General features: G+C 36.3%; 1 protein-coding gene and 1 long non-coding RNA gene across 2 annotated transcripts in view; one reads left to right on the top strand and one right to left on the bottom strand.

Moving 5' to 3' along the window:
• LOC136866918 (uncharacterized) overlaps nt 1–17,834 on the bottom strand; it is a 41,529-nt gene extending 23,695 nt beyond the window's left edge. The window contains exon 1 of the long non-coding RNA XR_010859582.2: nt 17,721–17,834. This is a non-coding gene — a long non-coding RNA (uncharacterized lncRNA). The remainder of the gene's footprint in view (nt 1–17,720) is intronic.
• Nucleotides 3,074–4,298, top strand: LOC137498974 (myb/SANT-like DNA-binding domain-containing protein 3). Its single transcript, XM_068226909.1, has 2 exons — nt 3,074–3,632; nt 3,763–4,298. Exons 1-2 carry the CDS (start codon nt 3,366–3,368, stop codon nt 4,213–4,215), a joined length of 720 nt encoding a protein of 239 aa, XP_068083010.1. The 5' UTR covers nt 3,074–3,365; the 3' UTR covers nt 4,216–4,298.
• Nucleotides 17,835–20,790: the final 2,956 nt, after the last annotated feature.

Here is a 20,790-nt window from a genome sequence, read left to right as displayed (position 1 = left end):
ATTCCCGTAGTTTGAATCCAAGATGGTAAAATCATAGTCAGGATCCATTTTAGTTTTGAACTCTCAAAATTCATGTTTAACCACGTTTTAATCTTCAAAAACAGTTAATTTACTTTTTTATACATACTTTGGTGCATTATCGTTGTTTTAGATGTTAATGTATAATGTTTTACGAAATCATTTTTCAACATTTTAACCTATAATTTATAAGATTAGAATGACTCCATATGTATTATTTTTAAGATTGATATAGGCTGATGATACCCGTAAGGAGGGTGAAACATGTACCATTGACTTTTATGTATTATGTTAAAAAATTTGGACCATTTGAAATAGTGGATCATATTGTATTGTATTGAAAAGGTGGACTTATAATATTGTAATAATATTTGAGACATACGTCAACTTCAATACGGAACCGAAATGAGAATATTTACTTGTAATTTGGTAGCCAACTAGGCAAAATCCAAAGTAAATGGGTTTATCAATCTTAAAATTAAAATATCCAAGTTGTCTAAAGATATAACATTTTTAGAGCAAAGTTTAAAACTAAAATTGATCCCAAAATTTTTGAAACCTAGACAAAGAAAAAACTTAACCATCCCAAGTATGAACAAAGTCCAAGATAAAGTAAATGTAATATGGTTAAGGAATGAAATTAGGTCACTATACAAGAAGAAATCCCAATTGAACTTACAACTATATAAAGTTCATTTAACGGTAGGTCAGACATTAACCCCATTAGAATGGAACTCTTTCCAACTACACGTAGACTACAAAATGATGGTTTTACTTGACAAGAAACAGGCTACTTTAGACAAGAAATTATCACATTCAAAAGAATCTCAAACGCAATCCATTGTACAGAATACAGATAAACAAAGAACAAGTACTTCAAATGTCCACACACCCACAATCGTTAATTTAACCAACGTGCAAGTTTTCTGGAACAGAAACGGAACTCCTGAATAAAGGTCCAAAGTATAACTGGCCTAATGAAAAAAGGACTTAGATATTATTACCACAGTGGCTGAGGTAGAAGCTAATATCTCTAAACTCCCCTTTGAAGTTCAAAATGACATTAGATTTGACATAAAAAAGAATTTACCTATACTAGCTAAAGAACTTAATGCTAAATCTGACTCTAATCAAAAATCCTTAATACGTAATTTGAGATCGAAAATAGAAGATAATTATATCATAGTCACAATAGCTGACAAGGGAGGATCTATGGTGTTAATGGATAAGGACAATTACAAAAATAAAACTGAAGATTTTTTAAGGATAAGATTTATACAATAGTTAGCAAAGATCCTATCGTAAGAATACAACGTAATTTAAAATCTATAATTAAGAACTCCACATTCCTTCTCAATGAACAGGAACAACAGAGACTGATCAACATGAACCCCAGCATTCCAATAGCCAGAGCCCTACCTAAAATCAATAAAAACAACATTCCCGTACGTCCGATTATCAATTGCCGTAATAGCCCTACCTATAAAGTTTCCAAATATATCCACGGTTTTCTAAAACAACATTATAAGTTTAATAATAAACTTCCTTTAAAGAATTCAATCAAATTTTGCGATATTTTAAGTAAATTTGACTTACAACCTAACCATATAATGTGTTCCTATGATGTCATAAACATGTACCCAAATATACCTAAAAAAGAAACAGTCAAAATTATCTATGACAATATTTCAAAACATAGCAGCCTGAGTAAGCTGGAAATTGATGAATTTATGAAGATCCTAAATTTTGTATTGAATAACAACTTTTTCTGCTTTAATGGTAAGATTTATCAACAGACTGGCTTAGCCATGGGTGACCCTTTGTCCGGCATCTTGGCTGACATTTATATGGACTCAATAGAATACACAAAAATCAAAGAACATATAAAAGGTATATGTTTATGGCTAAGATTTGTGGACGACACTTTTGTAGTTATTGACAAAAATGTTACTAACAGCGACGAAGTTTTAGAGAATTTAAATAAAATTGACCCTAATGTAAAATTCACTAAAGAAGACGAAGTTAAACAGTCCTTAATTTTTTTAGATATAACGATCACTTGCGCCAATAATACTTTCGATTTTCAAATCTACAGAAAACCCACACAATCTCCTATAACCATAAATAGTTCCTCTTTACATCCTAAATCTCAAAAACAAGCGTCATTCTATAATTTAATACACAGAGTCTTAAAAATCCCACTTTCCCCTAACAACTTAAAAATAGAATTAAACTATATAAGGAACTTGGCTAAGCTTAATGGGTTCAAAGTTGAAATGATTAACCAGTTAATCAATAAAGTTAAATATAAACTATCCACGAATCTCATTCCTGATAAACCTAAAAAAACTAGTTTCGCTACGTTTACATACAATAACCCAGCCATCCACCCAATCGCCAACAGACTGAAGAAATACGACACTAATATTGCTTTCAGAACAGTAAATACAAATCAAAGTATATTTTTTAATCATAATAAAGTCAATTATAGAAACAGCCGTTTTTCGAGATCTGGTATTTACAGACTAACTTGTGCTCAGTGTGGATTTACTTATGTTGGACAGACTGGGCGCAGCTTTTATACGAGATATATGGAGCATTAAAATGCCTTAAAACACAACAAATATTCAGCGATGAGCTCACACATGAGTGAAACACGACATCAGTTTACATCAATTGATAAAGATCTCACTATTCTAAAATGTATAGGCAAAGGAAAACTTATGAATGAATTAGAAAATCTTTACATCTTTTTAGACCAAGCCTATAACAAAGACCATAATCTTAACGATGCCACGGAAGCAAAAAATCCTTTACATGAGCTAACTCCAAAGTTATTGAGCATGGTGAATTCAAAACATAATACAATCCCGCAAACTTTTAGAACTTCTTGTTCTAAAGCTTCCACCACCTCGTCAAATGTTAGGCCCGCCCATCTTGCTCCTAACAGCCCTCCAATAACAACACATGCGCGCAAGGATCCACCCACCATTACCCCCCCCCCCTCCATGTCCTTCACTGCCTCAGCCACACCGTTATAATACTAGGGCCCGGTTGTATAAAGATATCTAACTGGAGATCAATTAAGAACTTAGTTCTGAAAATGAACTGAGGTTACGACTTCATCGCGTTGTATAAAACTGAACTCAGTTCACACATGTGAAGTTCAAATGTAACCGGAGTTCAAAAAAGTGGACGTGGCAACACCGCAAGACAAATGAAATACGAAATAACTCGGCCCGTTGGATAATACTTAAATGTTGGGATTGACCTGGCCGTGACTGCTGAAAAGGTAGAAGAAGAAAATATTGTGATCTCGCGAAGTAAACATATTCTCTTCAGTAAACATGGAAGGAACTTCAAAGAAGCGTTCTGTGAATTTCACAGCGAAGGAAAAGGATGATCTGGTTGATATTGTATTATCGAGGTACAAAAATATAATAGAGAATAAAAGAACCGATATGGTGACTTCGAAATTGAAAGAGAAGGCCTGGAAAGAAATTGAAACCGAGTTCAATTCCAGTAGCATGGGTGTCCAGAGGGACTGGAAAAGTCTTAGGTTATGTTATGAGAACATAAAGAAGAGGACCAAGAAATCACTCGCAAATGAAAAGGTAAGTGTCAAGTACTTTTTTTTATTTTGTGGGTAGAGTAGTTTATATTTATAATAATTCATATTCATGTCATCTAATCAACGTACATTAATATGGTACTCATTGTAACGAACTTGTTTTATGTTTTCAGACTGAACTACATAAAACAGGCGGAGGCAGTGCTGTTATTTCCACACTGAGTAGCACGGAAGAAAAGTTAATTGGTGCACTACAGCAGCAGTTTTTACCGTTATCAAATCCTTTTGATGACGACCACAATTTCCATGCTGCGGTAGATGACTCGGGCAGGCAGCAACCTGAAGTGTTAGTAGAGGTGTTAGAGGATGTGGAAGTGGATGAGGAAGCTGTAATAAAGGAAATTCCTGTTGTAAACAGTGCGCTTCCTCCAAAAGAAAGTGTGGCCCGACATGAAGCATCTAGTTCAGCGTCCGGAAGGAAGAGAGGCGACAGCTTGTACCAGTTGAAACAAGAATTTTATGCTAAAAGGTTAAAGTGTCTTGAACGTGAACATGAACTTAAAGTGCGGAATTTAGAAATGGATTATAAAATAAAAGAACTTCAACTTAAAAGTCTTCAGAATTAAGCTTATCAGGTTGTGAAAGAAGTCTTCAAAAGCATTTCAGGTTGTAAAATATGTGAAATTAAAATGTTAAGATTAGTAGCTAATTCCTCAGTTGATATTCATTTACATGATACATATTACGTTGTTGCTCACTTCCACTGTGTTCTATCTGTAGGAGTAGTATTTGCAATTATAGCCGGATTTATTCAATGATATCCTTTATTTACAGGATTGACATTAAACCCATATGATTAAAATTCCAATTTACAACTATATTTGTAGGTGTAAACTTAACGTTCTTTCCCCCAACATTTCTTAGGATTAGCTGGTATAGCACGACGTTACTCTGATTATGCAAATAGTTATACTTCAAAGAAATATTGTTTTAAGATTGATCAACAATCTCAGTTATTGGAATTATTTTCCTTTTTCATTATGTGAGAAGTATTAATTTCAAATTGAACTGTATTATTCCCTATAAACATGGTAAGCTCATGATTTCATCAATTATAGATCCATACCTCGGAAATATGTTTACCAAAAATATAGATCTAATATCTATTCATCTAACAACCAGTATTTTAAATACAGAGGCTACACCTCACCTTATCGAACTTTAAACCTAATCACTTAATTACTTTAAAAACGACTTAATTCTCGCTTTAATTGTAAAAATCACAATACGCACAGTATTACGTGAATAAGTTGTTAATAACAGCAAATTTAGAAATGGATTACAAAATAAAATAACTTCAGTTCAAACGTCTTCAAAATTAAATTTAAGCATTTAAGCTTGTGATATGAGATGTCAAATTGGTACAACTTTATCTAAGGCTCACCAGCGCAGAACCGCTGTTTAATGTTCACTTGTCACTGATTAGTTTCTAGTATGACGTACCAATGTATTCGTTGCTATGGTTATCAAGTTACTGTTGAAAATTGACATTGGTGTTTGTGGAGATCGCAATTAAGGTATGTTCTATGTTGGTATAAAAGTTTATTTTTTCTATATCCTTTGTGTGTATGAAATAATTTTTCTAGTGACAGAGCCATTGGTCTCGATACGTTAGGTCCGGCTAGTGACAAAACCATTGGTATGTGATCAAGGAAAGGGGGTCTGGGGGCATAAGTCCCCAGGTTAGAAGCGGCTTTAGGCCTCCATTTCTTATTCATATTACAACCGGGCGAGTTGGCCGTGCGGTTAGGAGTGTGCAGCTGTGAGCTTGCATCCGGGAGATAATGGGTGATATGAATAAAAATGAGGTGTAACTCGGAGACAAGTCTTGAAGGAGGATTGAGACGGAAGTCACTTGCGAGACAGAACTTGTCATATATATGAATAAAGTTTGTTTCTCGTTAACGAGACTTGTCTCCTTCCGCTTGAGATGAGTCTCACACACTGGCTCTGGTATCTGTCAGCTGACGAGTGAATTAACAATCGGAGAGCTACAAAGAGTGGTTATGTTGGAACAGATAAAATTTTAAGATTTACAAGCGAAAAAGATTGAAAAGCGACAGTGTGTTCTCGATAAAACAGAACAACTCATTTCAGTGCCAAAACAGGTTTTGCAACTGCAAATGGAAAATCTTTTACATGAAAGGGAGGAAAGAGCAGACAAACAAGTACAACCGAAATGGAACACCCACCAATATTTTTTTCATGTAGATTCCTTCTTGACAGCCTTTTCTTCTTCAGTTGTGTTTCACTTGGGAGCCTATTCTGCAAACTATACCTTTCTTATTAATTAATATTCAATAATCACTACAGTTATTATTTCAATTCTTTCTAGGCTTACATAAACGTAGTGGCTTGTACACTTGGTATACTTGCACCCCAGCTTGTTAGCGACTGATTTAAGGTTTCTTTTTTTGTAAGTTTCCTTCAAGATATTATGTAAGAAGTTACATTGTATTTATCATCACATTTAGGATCCACATTCAAATGCATAATTTTCTGCGGTCATTGAATGTCACTCAAACACTTTTTAAACACGCTTCGTACTTCATTCTTCATGAATATGAAGAGTTTATTGATCATACCTGTGCATAGCGAGGGGTGTTTCTGCATATAATGTACTTTTTCTACAATTTGTTTTACATCGCACCGACACAGATAGGTCTTACGGCGACGATGGGATAGGTTTAGGAGTGGGATGGAAGCGACCGTGGCCTTAATTAAGGTACAGTCTCAGCATTTGCCGGGTGTGAAAATGGGAAACCACGGAAAACGATATTCAGGGTTGCCGACGGTGGGGCTTGAACCCACTACCTCCCGAATGTAAGCTCACAGCTGCACACCCAACTCACCTGGTATATAATATACAACCAATACCTATATACTGTTGCATAAACTGTCTAAATTTTAAACTTAAAAAATTATAGAAATAATACAAAGTGCTAACCATATTCATAAACGAATATAACTAACAAGGGAGTTGTTTGATTTGGACCGGACGAATTGCAATGAAACTTAGTAACATTATGAGCTAAGATATCCGGAACTCAATGGTGATAACCGTTCTGCCGTGAAATAATATTTTTGTACCGGTATTTATTGACAGTAAATTCTTGCTCCAGTTTTAAATGGAACGTGGTGTGTAGATGGCAGCGATTTCAATGAAATATGGTAGGATGATCAATTAAGACATCAGAACATTGCTGCATGATCGACATCGTTATATAGGTTATTCGCAGTGTGACAAAATGAGACTCAACAAGAATCCAAAAGTTTAAGGCTATTCATAGCTTGCAAGTTTATATACAAATGACGAGGATTTCATATTACACATTTTAGCTTCAATTGTAAACGACAAAGAAGTATTAAAAGCCTAATATTTTGAAATATTCATATACTGTGCACATTAGTAAAATGGGTTTGACGAGCAAGACATTCTGTTCATGTTGTCAAAATCTCGTTTTCACTCTTAAGTGCACTGTTTAATGTAACTTTAAAATAGAACTATCGGTGCATTTCTACAGTGCATATGTGAGGTCGATACAGCTGCAAACCACCCTGCTGTTCTTTAGCAATTAATTATAACAATGTCATTGATTTTATGACAAAGTGAATATCAGCAATAAATTTAATACAGGTGGATTGACAATTCATCGAATTTTCATCGAAATCTGTCTGATCCAAACCAAATGTTTCACTTGTAGTATTCGACACAAGTGAGTGGTGGGATGGTTGAGAAAGAACAGCACTCATAGAGGCAGCAAATCATTGGCCGAATAATGTCATTATGCGAATCTGTTAATGTTGTGAAACCAGTTACAGCATATTTTTTTCAAGGGCCCGAGCTGCCGGTTGAAACTTTTAAATAAACTTAGAAACAGTGCTATCGAAAAAAGCATGGGCAGGGAATTTTACGGCACTTGAAGTAAACATAAATGGGATAGCTTACACCAGGACCAAAGATACTCACACATTCGTTCAATACCATTTGGCCAACATGTGATAGAGAGCGATAATTTTCAGACTTGAAGAAATATCCTTCCAGATATCAAAATGTGAATGATAATAATAGGTAATAATGTCATGTGGCTATTTCTAGCCTGGAACCGCCCTTGTAAGGCAGACCCTCCGACGAGGATGTGTGTCATCTGCCGTGTTACTGTAGTGGAGGATAGTGTTGTGTGCGAGTTGCAGGAATGTTAAGGATTTAAAGTTCATATACATTCGAGACATGTCTTAATATTTATGAGACAAGAGATACGTCTCCGGTTCATTCATATCACCCATTGGGTTCGAATCCCACTGTCGGCAGCCCTGAAGATGGTTTTCCGTTTCCCACTTTCACACTACGCAAATGCTGGGGCTGTACCTTAATTTTTTTTTGCTAGTTGCTTTACGTCGCACCGACACAGATAGGTCTTATGGCGACGATGGGACAGGAAAGGGCTGGGAGTAGGAAGGAAGCGGCTGCAGCTATCAAGCTCGGTGTACCTTAATTAAGGCCACAGCCGTTTCCTCCCAACTCCTAGGCCTTTCCTATCCCATCGTCGCCATAAGACCTATCTGTGTCAGTGCGACGTAAAGCCACTAACCGAAAAAATAAAAAATTCAAATTACATCATAAGTCGCATTATTCCAAGATTGTAAAATCATGGCTGGTGGTGGCATGCATTTATTTTGCCACTAGCTGAAGATTTACTCTTTGAAACGTCACTCCCATAATTCAAGACAGTGAGATGTTCTGCCATGAATTATGGGAACGACATTTCAATGGCGTATTCTTCAACCAATGGCAGAGTCCATGTCCATTTGCCCACATGATTACTATGTTATTTATTCTTTCCATGCTGAGGTGCTCACATTAACTGTGCCATTGTCATGCTGTACATCGCATAATTAATGTCAATAATTTTTGCCGTGTCTCACTCATGGCCTTCTGAGTAAACAATATATTTAAAAAAGAGTAACTACTTAAGTATCATTAAATTGAGGTTGGCCAATCAATTACAATAGGCTTATGAAATCATGTCACTAACCCGTAACAAATGTAAACTTTGCAGGAGGTCACAAAATATAAAAACAAGCACAGTAAATAAACAGCCATCCATATTTTATTTTTCCTTTCCGTGCTGAGGTGCTACACATTATAACCGTGTCATTGTCATGCTGTACAATGCATAATTAACGTCAATAATTTTAGGCTTCTCACTCATGGCCTTCTGAGTAAACAATATATTTTAAAAAGAGTAATCACTTAAGTATCGATGTTCGCCAATTGCAATGGGCTTATGAAATCATGTCACTAACAGGTAACACATGTAAATTTTGGAGAGGTCACAAAATATAAAAACAAGCACGGAAAATATACAGCCATCCATATATTATTATCCTTTCCGTGAAGAGGTGTTACACATTAACTGTGCCATTGTCATGCTATACAACGCATAATTAATGTCAATAATTTTAGGCATTTCTCACTCGTGGCCTTCTGAATGAACAATATTAAAAGAGTAACTACTTAAGTATCGTGAAATCGATGTTGGCCAATTACAATAAGCGTATGAAATAATGTCACTAACCAGTAACACATGTAAACTTTGCAGATCACAAAATATAAAAACGAGCACAGTAAATAAACAGCCGTTCATATTTTATGTTTTTCTTTCCGTGCTGAGGAGCTACACATTATAACCGTGTCATTGTCATGCTGTACAACGCATAATTAACGTCAATAATTTTAGGCGTGTCTCACTCATGGCCTGAGTTAAACAATATATTTTAAAAAGAGTAACTACTTAAGTATTGTTACATCAATGTTCGCCAACTACAACAGGCTTATGAAATAATGTCACTAACTGGTAACATGAAACTTTGCAGAGGTCACAAAATACATCAATGTTCGCCAATTACAACAGGCTTATGAAATAATATCACTAACCGGTAACACAAAACTTTGCAGAGGTCACAAAATATAAAAACAAGTACAGTAAATATACAGCCATCCATATGTTATTTATCATTTCCATGCAGAGGTGCTACACATTAACTGTGCCATTGTCATGCTGTGCAACGCATAATTAATGTCAATTTTAGGCATTTCTCACTCATGATCTTCTGAGTAAACAATATATTTTAAAAAGAGTAATCACTTAAGTATCGGTGTTGGCCAATTGCAATAGGCTTATGAAATAATGTCACTAACCGGTAACACATGTAAACTTTGCAGGAGGTCACAAAATATAAAAACAAGCACAGTAAATAAACAGCCGTCCATATGCAGAAGGAACGACTATCAGCTTTCATTCAGCATTTACCGACATAGACTTCGAAGAGAGAATATTTACGGTACCAAAACAATTTTCTGTACACTATTACAATAAGTTCTGAAGGGAAAATCAACGCTAATAACTCCACGCCAATGGATATACATTTGCTAAATATAACTGAAACTTTATATTTCTCCAACAACTGTGAAATAACATCAAATCCTTTGAGCTGAAAAATGTATGGGATCTTCAGCATTTCAAAATAAAACTTCATTGAAAAAAAAAAGACATCTCCACTCAAAACAATATTAACAAAATGACTATAAAAGTAGATCTGCAGAGAAAATTCCTTCTGAGTAAGTTACTTTGGTGTTTACGTATCAGCAAATCTAGTTCAAATCATGGTATTAATTCAGACCACACAACACAAACAGTGAGTAACCTACGTACATAGTATTACGTGAATAAGTTGTTAATAATTGCAGTTCGCACTGCAGTATTTTCTCCCCTCCGTCCTTCATTTGGAGTCACTTCTGGGAGGTCTATGTAAGGCATTTCCTCTCTTGCAGCATGGTGATCGATATCAGGTAAGTCATCATTTGCACTTATAGCCACATTGCTTAATACAAATGTAGCTACAATAATTGGAGGAACTCGAGGTAGTTTGACTTGAAGCTTCATCCTCAGGCATGGAAATCTTCTCTTAACCATTCCGAAGGCCCTTTCAATTGCAGATCTAGTTCTTCTATGTGCACGGTTGTAAGCACGTTCGGCATCTGTTTCCTCATGTAAAACAGGAGTCAGTAGATAGCGACAACAACTGTATCCACTATCGCCTAACAGTAGGCCCTGTTGAAATTCTCCAACCTCAAACTGTGCACGAATTCTGGAATTCTTAAAAATGTTACTATCATGGGCCGAACCTGGCCATCTCGCAACTACATTCCTGAATCGTAACTTTGAGTCACAGATGGCTTGTACGTTTAGAGAAAACCACCCGTGACGATTCCGAAAAATTTCAGCATCATTACCACCAGGAGATATTATGGCCACATGAGTACAGTCTATTGCCCCCAAAATGCAGGGCAAATTGCCGATTTCGTGGAAGTCTCTCATTACCTGAACTGCTTCATGACGTTCTGTAGGCATGGTTATGAATTCTGGTCTCCATGAAGCAATTTGCCTGGTCACTTTATGAATTGTTGTGGAAGCCGTTGACTTGTGAATATTAAAGAGATCTCCAACAACCATTTGAAAACTTCCCGTGGCATAAAACCTAAGAGTTACTAGTAACATACACATGGGTGACAGGGGATAATTTCTTTGAGTAGGTTTTTGTAATGTGTCCCTTAACTTTAATTCCAGTCGTTCCACAACATCTTTCGATAAACGAAATCTCATTTTGAACATTTCATCACCCATTTCAATCATCGGATTCCGTCTGTGCCGAAAGACGCGAGGAGCTCGTCGTAAAATCAATTCTTCTTCATCGGACGAAAAGTCGGAATAATCTGACATCCCTGCTAAAGAAAAGAAATATATATATAAATTGCTTTGTTTTGTAAACTTGAAACATAATTTTAAAAAATTAATTATTGAAGCAGTATCATAAAACTAAGTAAAAGCAACGTGTTTGTATTGCAGTAGGCTGTTCACATAACCTCACTTCTGAAAAAAAATCAAGCGATCTTCAGCGCATTATTATTTAACTACTAGCATTCAAATATTTATAACTCACCTCGATATTATTACGGTACGGTATTCTTACGCAGATACGATACAAGGAAACACTTTTCAAGTCTTCAGGTCTAGTTCAATGTTTAATATGAAGGGTAATGAACTGAGTTCAAGGAGATTAACCGACGAATATTCGGCAGTCAAATCTGAACTTAGATCGAGAAGAGATGATCGTAGGTTAGCGTTTATACAACGGAAAATCAAAGTTCAACTTGACTGGCAGTCATTTTTCCTCGTTAAACTCCGATCAAATGTTTTATACAACCGGGCCTAGAAGTAGAAAGCTCAGTCAAGCTAGCGTTGCTGAAACAACCCGACGTACTTAATACGCTCCGTACGAGTAAGTACCGCCTTAGGCATTTTTGACGTACGGGAAGTCTCTTGTACAGTACGGTATTATTTAACCAACTTTCTTCTACTTTTTGTTTCAGAAATACTTGATCATTTCTTCCAACTTATGTTTCAATGGAATTCTAACATCAATTTGACTGTCTTTTAAATCCAATCGACTACCAACATAATTACTGACATCCGCTAGCTTTGACATACGTTTTATAATTAGCAATGCCTCTACAAGAAGTTCCATTTTCTTTTCTACTTTCAGATATCCCAACCGTATACATTTTAACATGTTTATTACATTCACACTTCCGTTTTAAATAACTGACTATGATTTTACCATCCTGGATTCAAACTACGGGAATTGAAGTAACATCCCCCTTTGATGATTGTGTTTACATTCAACGCCATCACAGTCTTAATGATATTATAAAAAAAGGATCCATTTTAGTTTTGAACTCTCAAAATTCATGTTTAACCACGTTTTAATCTTCAAAAACAGTTAATTTACTTTTTTTAACATACTTTGGTGCATTATCGTTGTTTTAGATGTTATTGTATAATGTTTTACGAAATCATTTTTCAACATTTTAACCTATAATTTATAAGATTAGAATGACTCCATATGTATTATTTTTAAGATTGTTATAGGCTGATGATGCCCGTAAGGAGGGTGAAACATGTACCATTGACTTTTATGTATTATGTTAAAATTTTTTGACCATTTGAAATAGTGGATCATATTGTATTGTATTGAACAGGTGGACTTATAATATTGTAATAATATTTGAGACATAAGTGGTATGTTCCGAGCTGTCAGCGGAGAGATGGCGTGGAATGACATTAGTAGACGAATAAGTTTGAATGGCGTTTATAAAAGTAGGAAAGATCACAATATGAAGATAAAGTTGGAATTCAAGAGGATAAACTGGGGCAAATATTCATTTATAGGAAGGGGAGTTAGGGATTTGAATAACTTACCAAGGGAGACGTTCAATAAATTTCCAATTTCTTTGAAGTCATTTAGGAAAAGGCTAGGAAAGCAACAGATAGGGAATCTGCCACCTGAGCGACTGCACTAAATGCAGATCAGTATTGATTGATTCATTGACTGATTTGATTGATTGAAATTAAAATTTCTGAGCATGGTAGCCGAGATGGTCGCGTTAGAGACTATATATGTAATGAAAACTTATGAAACCACAATTCCTTAATGAAGCGAATCATGCGTAATTTACGTAAGAGTAAAATTGCATTAATTATAGTAAAACGGCCCTAAACCAACACCTCCTAGATAATACGGCCTCACAACTGTTCGGCATGTCTACCGTGACGTCACTACCGGGAGGCAAACTTGAACCTTCTCAGTGTTAAGAAAGCAATGAGTGTGGCAACGTGTTGGTGCAATTATGTAGAAGTGTTTTAATTATTTTAATTGTACCAGTTGCGAATCGTTGTGTACAATGGTGCTAAAGTGTTGTGTGCCCAACTGCAAGGGAAATTACGATAATGATAACAAAGTCCATGTGTTTAAGTTCCCGAAAGATGAGGTTATGCAGCAGAGATGGTTACGTGCAATTCCAAGACAAGATTACAGAGTTACTAAATACTCGGTGGTGAGTAACTGTTACTTTTACATTCTCACATAATCATAATGCACATAGGCCTATTAGGTATTAAACTACACGCAGCAACTGGTGATATGTAGGTATGTTTACTCTCGTACGATATGAGGTTATGTTAGCTTACAATCAAGGGATACATTATTATTATTACCCGAATTAGATTTATTATACACATTAAACTACATGCCTACATATGTAGGCCTATTCACTCTGTAAATGCATGCAGTTGGCTCACAGTGGTATCTAATTTTACAGGTATGCCACAGACATTTCAAAGCCAGTGATGTCTTGTGGGAAGTAACTGCTACTGATTCAAAGACAGGAAAAACTTTAACTGCTCCTCTTCCAAGCCCACGACTGTCAGAGAATGCAGTCCCCTGTATCTTTCCCAACTGTCCATCATATTTATCTTCACATTCTACCAGTTCAAGAGAAGAACCGGACAAAAAGAGAAGTAGAATAGAGAGGGAATCAATAAACAGAGCAATTGAAGATAGTATCAACAGTCATGCCTCATACACAGACAGAATTTCAGTCCACAATCTAACACAACTGAAAAGTAAAATAAACATGTTGATGTTACCTGATGGTTGGTGTACTGTTGTGAAGGAAATGCAAGTAATTTTTCTGTAGATGGATACATTAAAGCAACCACACTGCATAGCATATATAATAATTGAAGAGGACATGACCTCAAAAGTGTATTCTAAAGGAGTTTTATTGCAGTGTAAATTTTCTAATGTAGACAAAATTACCAACACAAATGAAGTACATTCTTTAGTTACAAAATTCCATATGTACATTACAGGGAATGAGTGTAGCAGTGTGCAGAAAGATACAACAAATAAGTTAATTCTAGGCCTAGTGGGTGAATTGATCACTGAGGAAGATGACCCCACGTTTAATTTAATAAAATCACAGTTAAAACTTTCCTTAGTTCCTAAACACAAAAGGGAGTATGATAATGATTTTCTTGTTATTTGTTCAATCTTCCAACTGATTTCTCCTCATGCTTACAAATTTATGAGACATAGAAGTAATTTAATTTTGCCACATGTTAATACTTTGAAAAGAGTATGTTCCAGTCTGAATGGTAGCCCAATATTAGAACAGAACCCTACATATTTTCTGGAATATATAAAACAGAAAGTTCAAGGTTTTCAACAGAACGACAAATTTGTAACATTGATGGTAGATGAAATTCACATTAAACCATACATGGACTTCAAGGGAGGGAACATTGTAGGCTCATGTGCTAACACTACCAATGTTGCTACATCAGCACATGTATTTATGATTCAGAGCATTTTATCATCAAAGAAGGAAGTAGTTCATATTCTCCCTGTGTCCAAGTTAACAGGTGATGATTTACACAGTATCATGTCAAAGGTTATTGTTGGTTTGGAATCTATGGGATTTAATGTTCTGGCTGTTGTGACCGATAATAATGCTCTCAACACCAAAGCAATGTCAAAATTTTCAAATCCACCTCAACTTAAAACTGAGTATTGTAATCCTGGATATCCTAACAAGTCTCTTTTTTATCTCATTGACACTGTGCATTTATTTAAATGCATCAGAAATAATTGGCTCAACCAGAAAACTAATGGTTTGGAATTTGTGTATCCTGACTTTGTTGATTTTTCTAAAGTTAAAGTTGCATCTTTCAAAGCTATAAGGGACTTGTTTGAGGCTGAAGGGAATGACCTTGTAAAGCATGGGTATGGTTTGACTGTCAAAGCTCTATGGGCTTCAAGTTTTGAAAGACAAAATGTGAAATATGTGTGTCAGTTGTTTAATGACCATATAGTAAATGCTTTACTAGTTGTAGGAGAAAAGCACAATTTAACATCATATGAGGGCACAGCTGAATTTGTAAAAGTAATCACTACCTGGTGGCAGATTGTTAATGTAAAGACCTCTTTCAAAGGTGTAAGACCTAATGATAAATTTCAACAGCCTCTCACCAACAAACCTGGTGATGAACGGAAGGGTTTTTTAATGAAGTTTGTTCAGTGGTTAGATCACTGGGATAATCTAGGTCTGAAATGTGGCAAATTGTCTAGTCAAACGCATAGGGCTCTTACTCAAACAACTCACTGCCTTATACAGCTAACAGAGTTTTGTTCTGAAGTACTGAAATGGTCATATTTTCTTCCTGGAAAGTTTCAGACAGATGCATTAGAGGCACGATTTGGTGAATACAGGCAACTTGCAGGTGGCCAATACCATGTTTCTGTTAGACAGGTGTTTGAAATTGAGAAAAAAAATAAGAATCTTGAATTCAATTGAACTTCCCATTTCTAATGGTAGGAAAATTGTTGTAAATGATATTGTTGATGAAGATATACTGTTAGATCATGATTATTGTGCAGTTTCCTCATTTCAAACATTTACAGGTGAGCTCAATGTAACAGACTCAGATCTTGACAGCACATCTGATGTTGCAAGTGTTTTAACATACATAGCAGGTTATTGTTGTCATTCTCTTCTCAAGAAATTAAATTGTAATTACTGTGCAGATTTCTTAGTTTTGAAAGATGTTACTGTTAGAAACAGTCATCATAATGTTATTGACAGCCTCAATAGGGGCAATTTGAAATATCCTGCAGAAACAGCTGTACACTTAGTTACATACACATATGTCATCATAAAAAAGATGTTGAGGCCAGAAAGTGAGAGAAAATTCCTTAGCTTAAATAACCATAAGAAGTATGTAAGTGATGTGACCCTGCAAATTGTTCTCTCAGCTGATGAATGTATAGACGACAGGAATGAATGTACGGAGCACACTTCAGAATATTTGTATTACAACATTATTTGGAAGTGTACAACTATTCTAATAAATAACTACTGCAGGAACAAAACTAATGAATCCACAAAATATTGTACAAATTCAAGAAAGTCTGTAATTTTCTCAAAATAGGTGTGTACAGTACTCATGTAATAGGCAAAAGTATCGAAGTCATTTTGCATTACTAGCATGCTTGATATATGATGATATATATCTTATTAACTTTAATGCCAATATGTTATAATTTGGACCTAGGCCTACCTACAGACCAGGTGAATGTTATGCTCCTCTTCCTTAATATTATGAACTCAGTGTCTTTCTAAATTTTCCCAAAATGGAAGTTTGTAAATAAATGTGAAGTTAGTGTATCATATTTTTGTAGTACAGTCTAAATGTTAGGCCTAAACTAATTTTATGCGTTCTCTTTTTATTTTAAAATCATTTACTGTCTATTCAGTGCCTATGCCAATTGAAATATGTTTGTGAATTTCAGTTCAGTGTCAGCCTGGAGTAAGTTAACATTGTAAATGCTGCCGTGATTTAAAACAGTGTGTTGTTTATATCTTTAATGACAGTCTCTCTAAGATACGGTAATAACGGCAATATAATTCAATGTCCTCTAAAATTTAAACTTTATTTGTTGGTAAATAAGTTATTCCACAAGCTAAAAGCAATCATGTTTGTGTGTGACCATGCTTTGCGTTTCTTTGGATTGCGATCGCCTCCGTAGCGTGACGTCACAGCGCTGTTGTGAGGCCTTATTATCTAGGAGGTGTTGCCTAAACCTCAACACTGAACAACAAACCTGCCACTTCAAAACAGAACCGCACATAATTAATTGTCCTATTTGTCACAATTGTCACAATTACGGTATTCTTTGTTCATTAGAACATACCCCCGGTACTAATCGCTTAACTTAATAATAATAATAATAATAATAATAATAATAATAATAATAATAATAATAATAATAATAATAATAATAATAATAATAATCAGCATGGAGTTGCGTTCGAGTTTATATGCCGCACATTTCTTTACGAAAAGCAAAATATCAATTGTGTAAATCAAAGCAGATACAACGTAGAAGAAGCAGTTAACAACGGAGACAAATACTCTCTATGATGATAAACAGACTGAGAGCAACGCATGCTCTACTTCACTTGAGATATGAAGAACTGTAACGTTTATGAGTCGGGAAACGCGCTGAACTTTTAACGGCAATGAGGGCTCTTAATCATCGCACGGCTAACGGAGTTCGAATATTTATTGCACTATAATTACCGTACGTGTATTTATTTTCAGCTTACCTATCGACAGGTGTGAAGAGATGCTATCGAAGTCTTCTGGGTTACCCGAAGTTCTAATAATTAGGGTTAACTCTTCGACAGTGAAGCTCACTGAAACCTTCACCAAGAGCAAGGTTCACGGAAGGATCAAAGAGAATGAGTAAGAGGTGACTCTCCACGTTATTGTTCACTTCTGTACGCAACGGCTGCGCAAAGATCGCCAGGAATTGCACACTAGCGCCTCTAGTGTAAACACGGCTGAACTAAAATTTCCGGGCGGGTGATTTAAATCGTTTAGCGCGCGGAGGGTCCCCTCGTTCTCCTCCCCCCCCCCCCCCTTTCCACTCTTAAATATTATATTAAACAGCTTGTGCTGCTTATTATAATTATTTGATTTATGGAGCTATATTTTATGTTTGGTAATTCGCAAAGCCATGAAGGGTGGGTGTGACTGGCCTTGCCTGTGTCTGCTTTTGTTTGTTTCTGCTGAGGAAAAAGAAAGCTCACAAAGAGAGGAAAGAAGTGACCAGAAGGTGAGTGGGATTGGCAATCCTTATCTCAGATTAAGACCTATGGCAGAAATAGACACTAGCATCCCCTCGTACATCAGTCCTCTATAACACTACTTAAGCCAACTGTAACAGTCAATAGTACCAAGATATGCAACTTCTGCAGGAAATAAAATATAAATAAAATGTAAGAAAGAAAACCTTACACAGGAACCAAAATGATGAAAGGAAACTCATATGCTAAGGAGGGAGTTTGAGGATTCAAAGGTAAATTGAAATGAAACATGATCTTTTGATTTATGGAGCTATATTCTACCTACTATCCACAGTGTTACAGGTATAAAATTGTGTACAAATTTGCACAAAAGTTTTAGTGATCATAGTATATCATAATCTCATGACATTACATTCAGCAGTGTTAATCGTCAATTAATATTCATCAGCCAGAAAACTATTGAATACAACACAAATACAAAATCATTCGTTTATGAAAGAAAGACTGGAACTGACAAAGTACAACATAATACTTTTCTCTCTTATTGCAGTCTAACGTTGCACTGACATTGCAGAAGTTTTCAGCAAAACCATTTGTATTTTCCCAAGGAACTTACTATATGATACGTCTTTCAGTCTGTCAAAAGAGGCACCTAGGGCCACACGCTGAGAAATATTGAGATTTGTACTTCTTTTGCATTTACTAGAGGATGGCAAATCTCTGGCAGAGTAGTGTTTAAAGAAACCAAGACATGATAGCACATACTCTGTTCCTACATACTGCACCAAAACACAACATATCATTCAATCAGTCATCTGCATTTAGATCATAAACGATGTCAAGCTACAAAATTGTATGCATCCCTTGTATTCATTGATCTACACTATTTACAATAAAAATGTTCTATGTTATGTGACAGTAGGATATATCTAAATTTTTCTGCTACATGGAAAAGGATGCAATCATGAATATATTTGAGGGTTTAAAAGACAAGAGAGCGCTTACAGATTCTGTGATTGTTCTCTCTTACAACATACAGGAGGTACAAATAATGCTTCTTTTCAGTTCATCCGCAGGAGAGGAGTTCCAATAAATTGACAGAAATATGTAGCATCAGGATCTACATACAATAATATGGCAGCTGATCCAGCACAAAACATTCCCATGCCAAGTCACAACATAGCTCCACCTATTAAGAGCTATGTCCAAGGAATTGTTTGCTAATTTAGTACAGTATTATGAACAATATGCTGCTACTTCCACAACATTACGGTGTGCAAGGGACTTTGCTGTGACCTAGACGAAATGCCAGTTGAAGACAATGGAAACTCACTTCAGACAGTGCCATTTGTACCTACTGTATATCGAAGGCAGAAATCTATGTTGGTGGTTGCAGAGTAGGCTGATCTGTGGTCTGACAGCATGCACTCCAACCGGTCAACCAAGCAGAGGTAGGGTGGCTATGGTTCCACCGTGTTTCAATACCTCAGCATTTGAGACACAGAAACGGGCTGTTCCCCTACCACTGGCTGTCCTGAGAATGGTTTTCTTTCGCCTGCAGTAAGGCGAATGATGGGACAGTTCCTAGTATATGTCATGGCCACCAAACATCGTGCCCTCACCACAAATCTCCTTGCTTAAGATGATGATGCTTGTTGATTAAAAGGGCCTAACATCTAGGTCATTGTTTTAAGAGAAAGTACAACTAGGCAACCATCCCCTATATATATTTAGTAATTGGAGAGAAGAAATGGAAGGGGTCCGACACTAGGAAAAATGATGGTATCAGCTAAGGAAGACCAGGGCCATGGAGGGGAAAGAAGACCCCTAGGCCTCCATACATAATACAATCGGGGGCAGAAAAGAACAGGTGGTGATCGAGGTAGATCAGATAGGATAGATGAAAGTGGGAGCCTGGCACAAGTAAGCGGAAGCAATGCCAAGGCTCAATTAAGGGTTCCGTGGTCGCCCACCCAAGCTCCCAAGTTCAGAGCCCACATGGGACCCCTTTTAGTCGTCTCTTACAGTAGGCAGAGGATGCCGTGGCTGTTATTCTACTGCCCCTACCCACAGGGGGAAAACTATGATAAGGCTAGTCGCTTTACGTTGCACCGACACAGATAGGTCTTATGGCGATGATGGGACAGGAAAGGCCTAGGAATGGGAAGGAAGCAGCCGTAGCCTTGATTAAGGTACAGCCCCAGCATTTGCCTCGTGTGAAAATGGGAAACCACAGAAAACCATTTTCAGGGCTGCCGACAGTGGGGTTCGAACCAACTATCTCTCGGATGTGAGCTCACAGCTGTGCGCTCCTAACCGCACAGCCAACTCGCCCAGTGATATGATAAGGAAAGTTTGTACAACTGTTACCATCACATCAAATGAATGGGTTACCACATCACAAAATTCAAAAATATTAATTTAGTTACTTGGACATTGCATACATACCAGTACATACTTTTGTATAGGAGGATGTGCATACAAACTGGAAATAAGAGAGGAGAGAGCGTAATATATTTCCTATGTTCTGATGAGAAATGTTCTCCAAAATACGAGATTTTCAGTGAAACCTCCTTTGGTAGAAATA

Source organism: Anabrus simplex, chromosome 3 (assembly GCF_040414725.1).
Source record: "Anabrus simplex isolate iqAnaSimp1 chromosome 3, ASM4041472v1, whole genome shotgun sequence".
NCBI lineage: Eukaryota > Metazoa > Arthropoda > Insecta > Orthoptera > Tettigoniidae > Anabrus > Anabrus simplex.
Note: the sequence above shows the minus strand (reverse complement) of the source record. Positions and strands in the feature narration are given on the sequence as shown.

Excerpts from the sequence above, each read along its gene's own strand:
- LOC137498974 (XM_068226909.1), top strand. The coding sequence starts at position 3,366 with ATGGAAGGAACTTCAAAGAAGCGTTCTGTGAATTTCACAGCGAAGGAA. Across the intron at positions 3,633-3,762 it reads AATCACTCGCAAATGAAAAG|ACTGAACTACATAAAACAGG; the intron begins GTAAGTGTCAAG and ends TTATGTTTTCAG.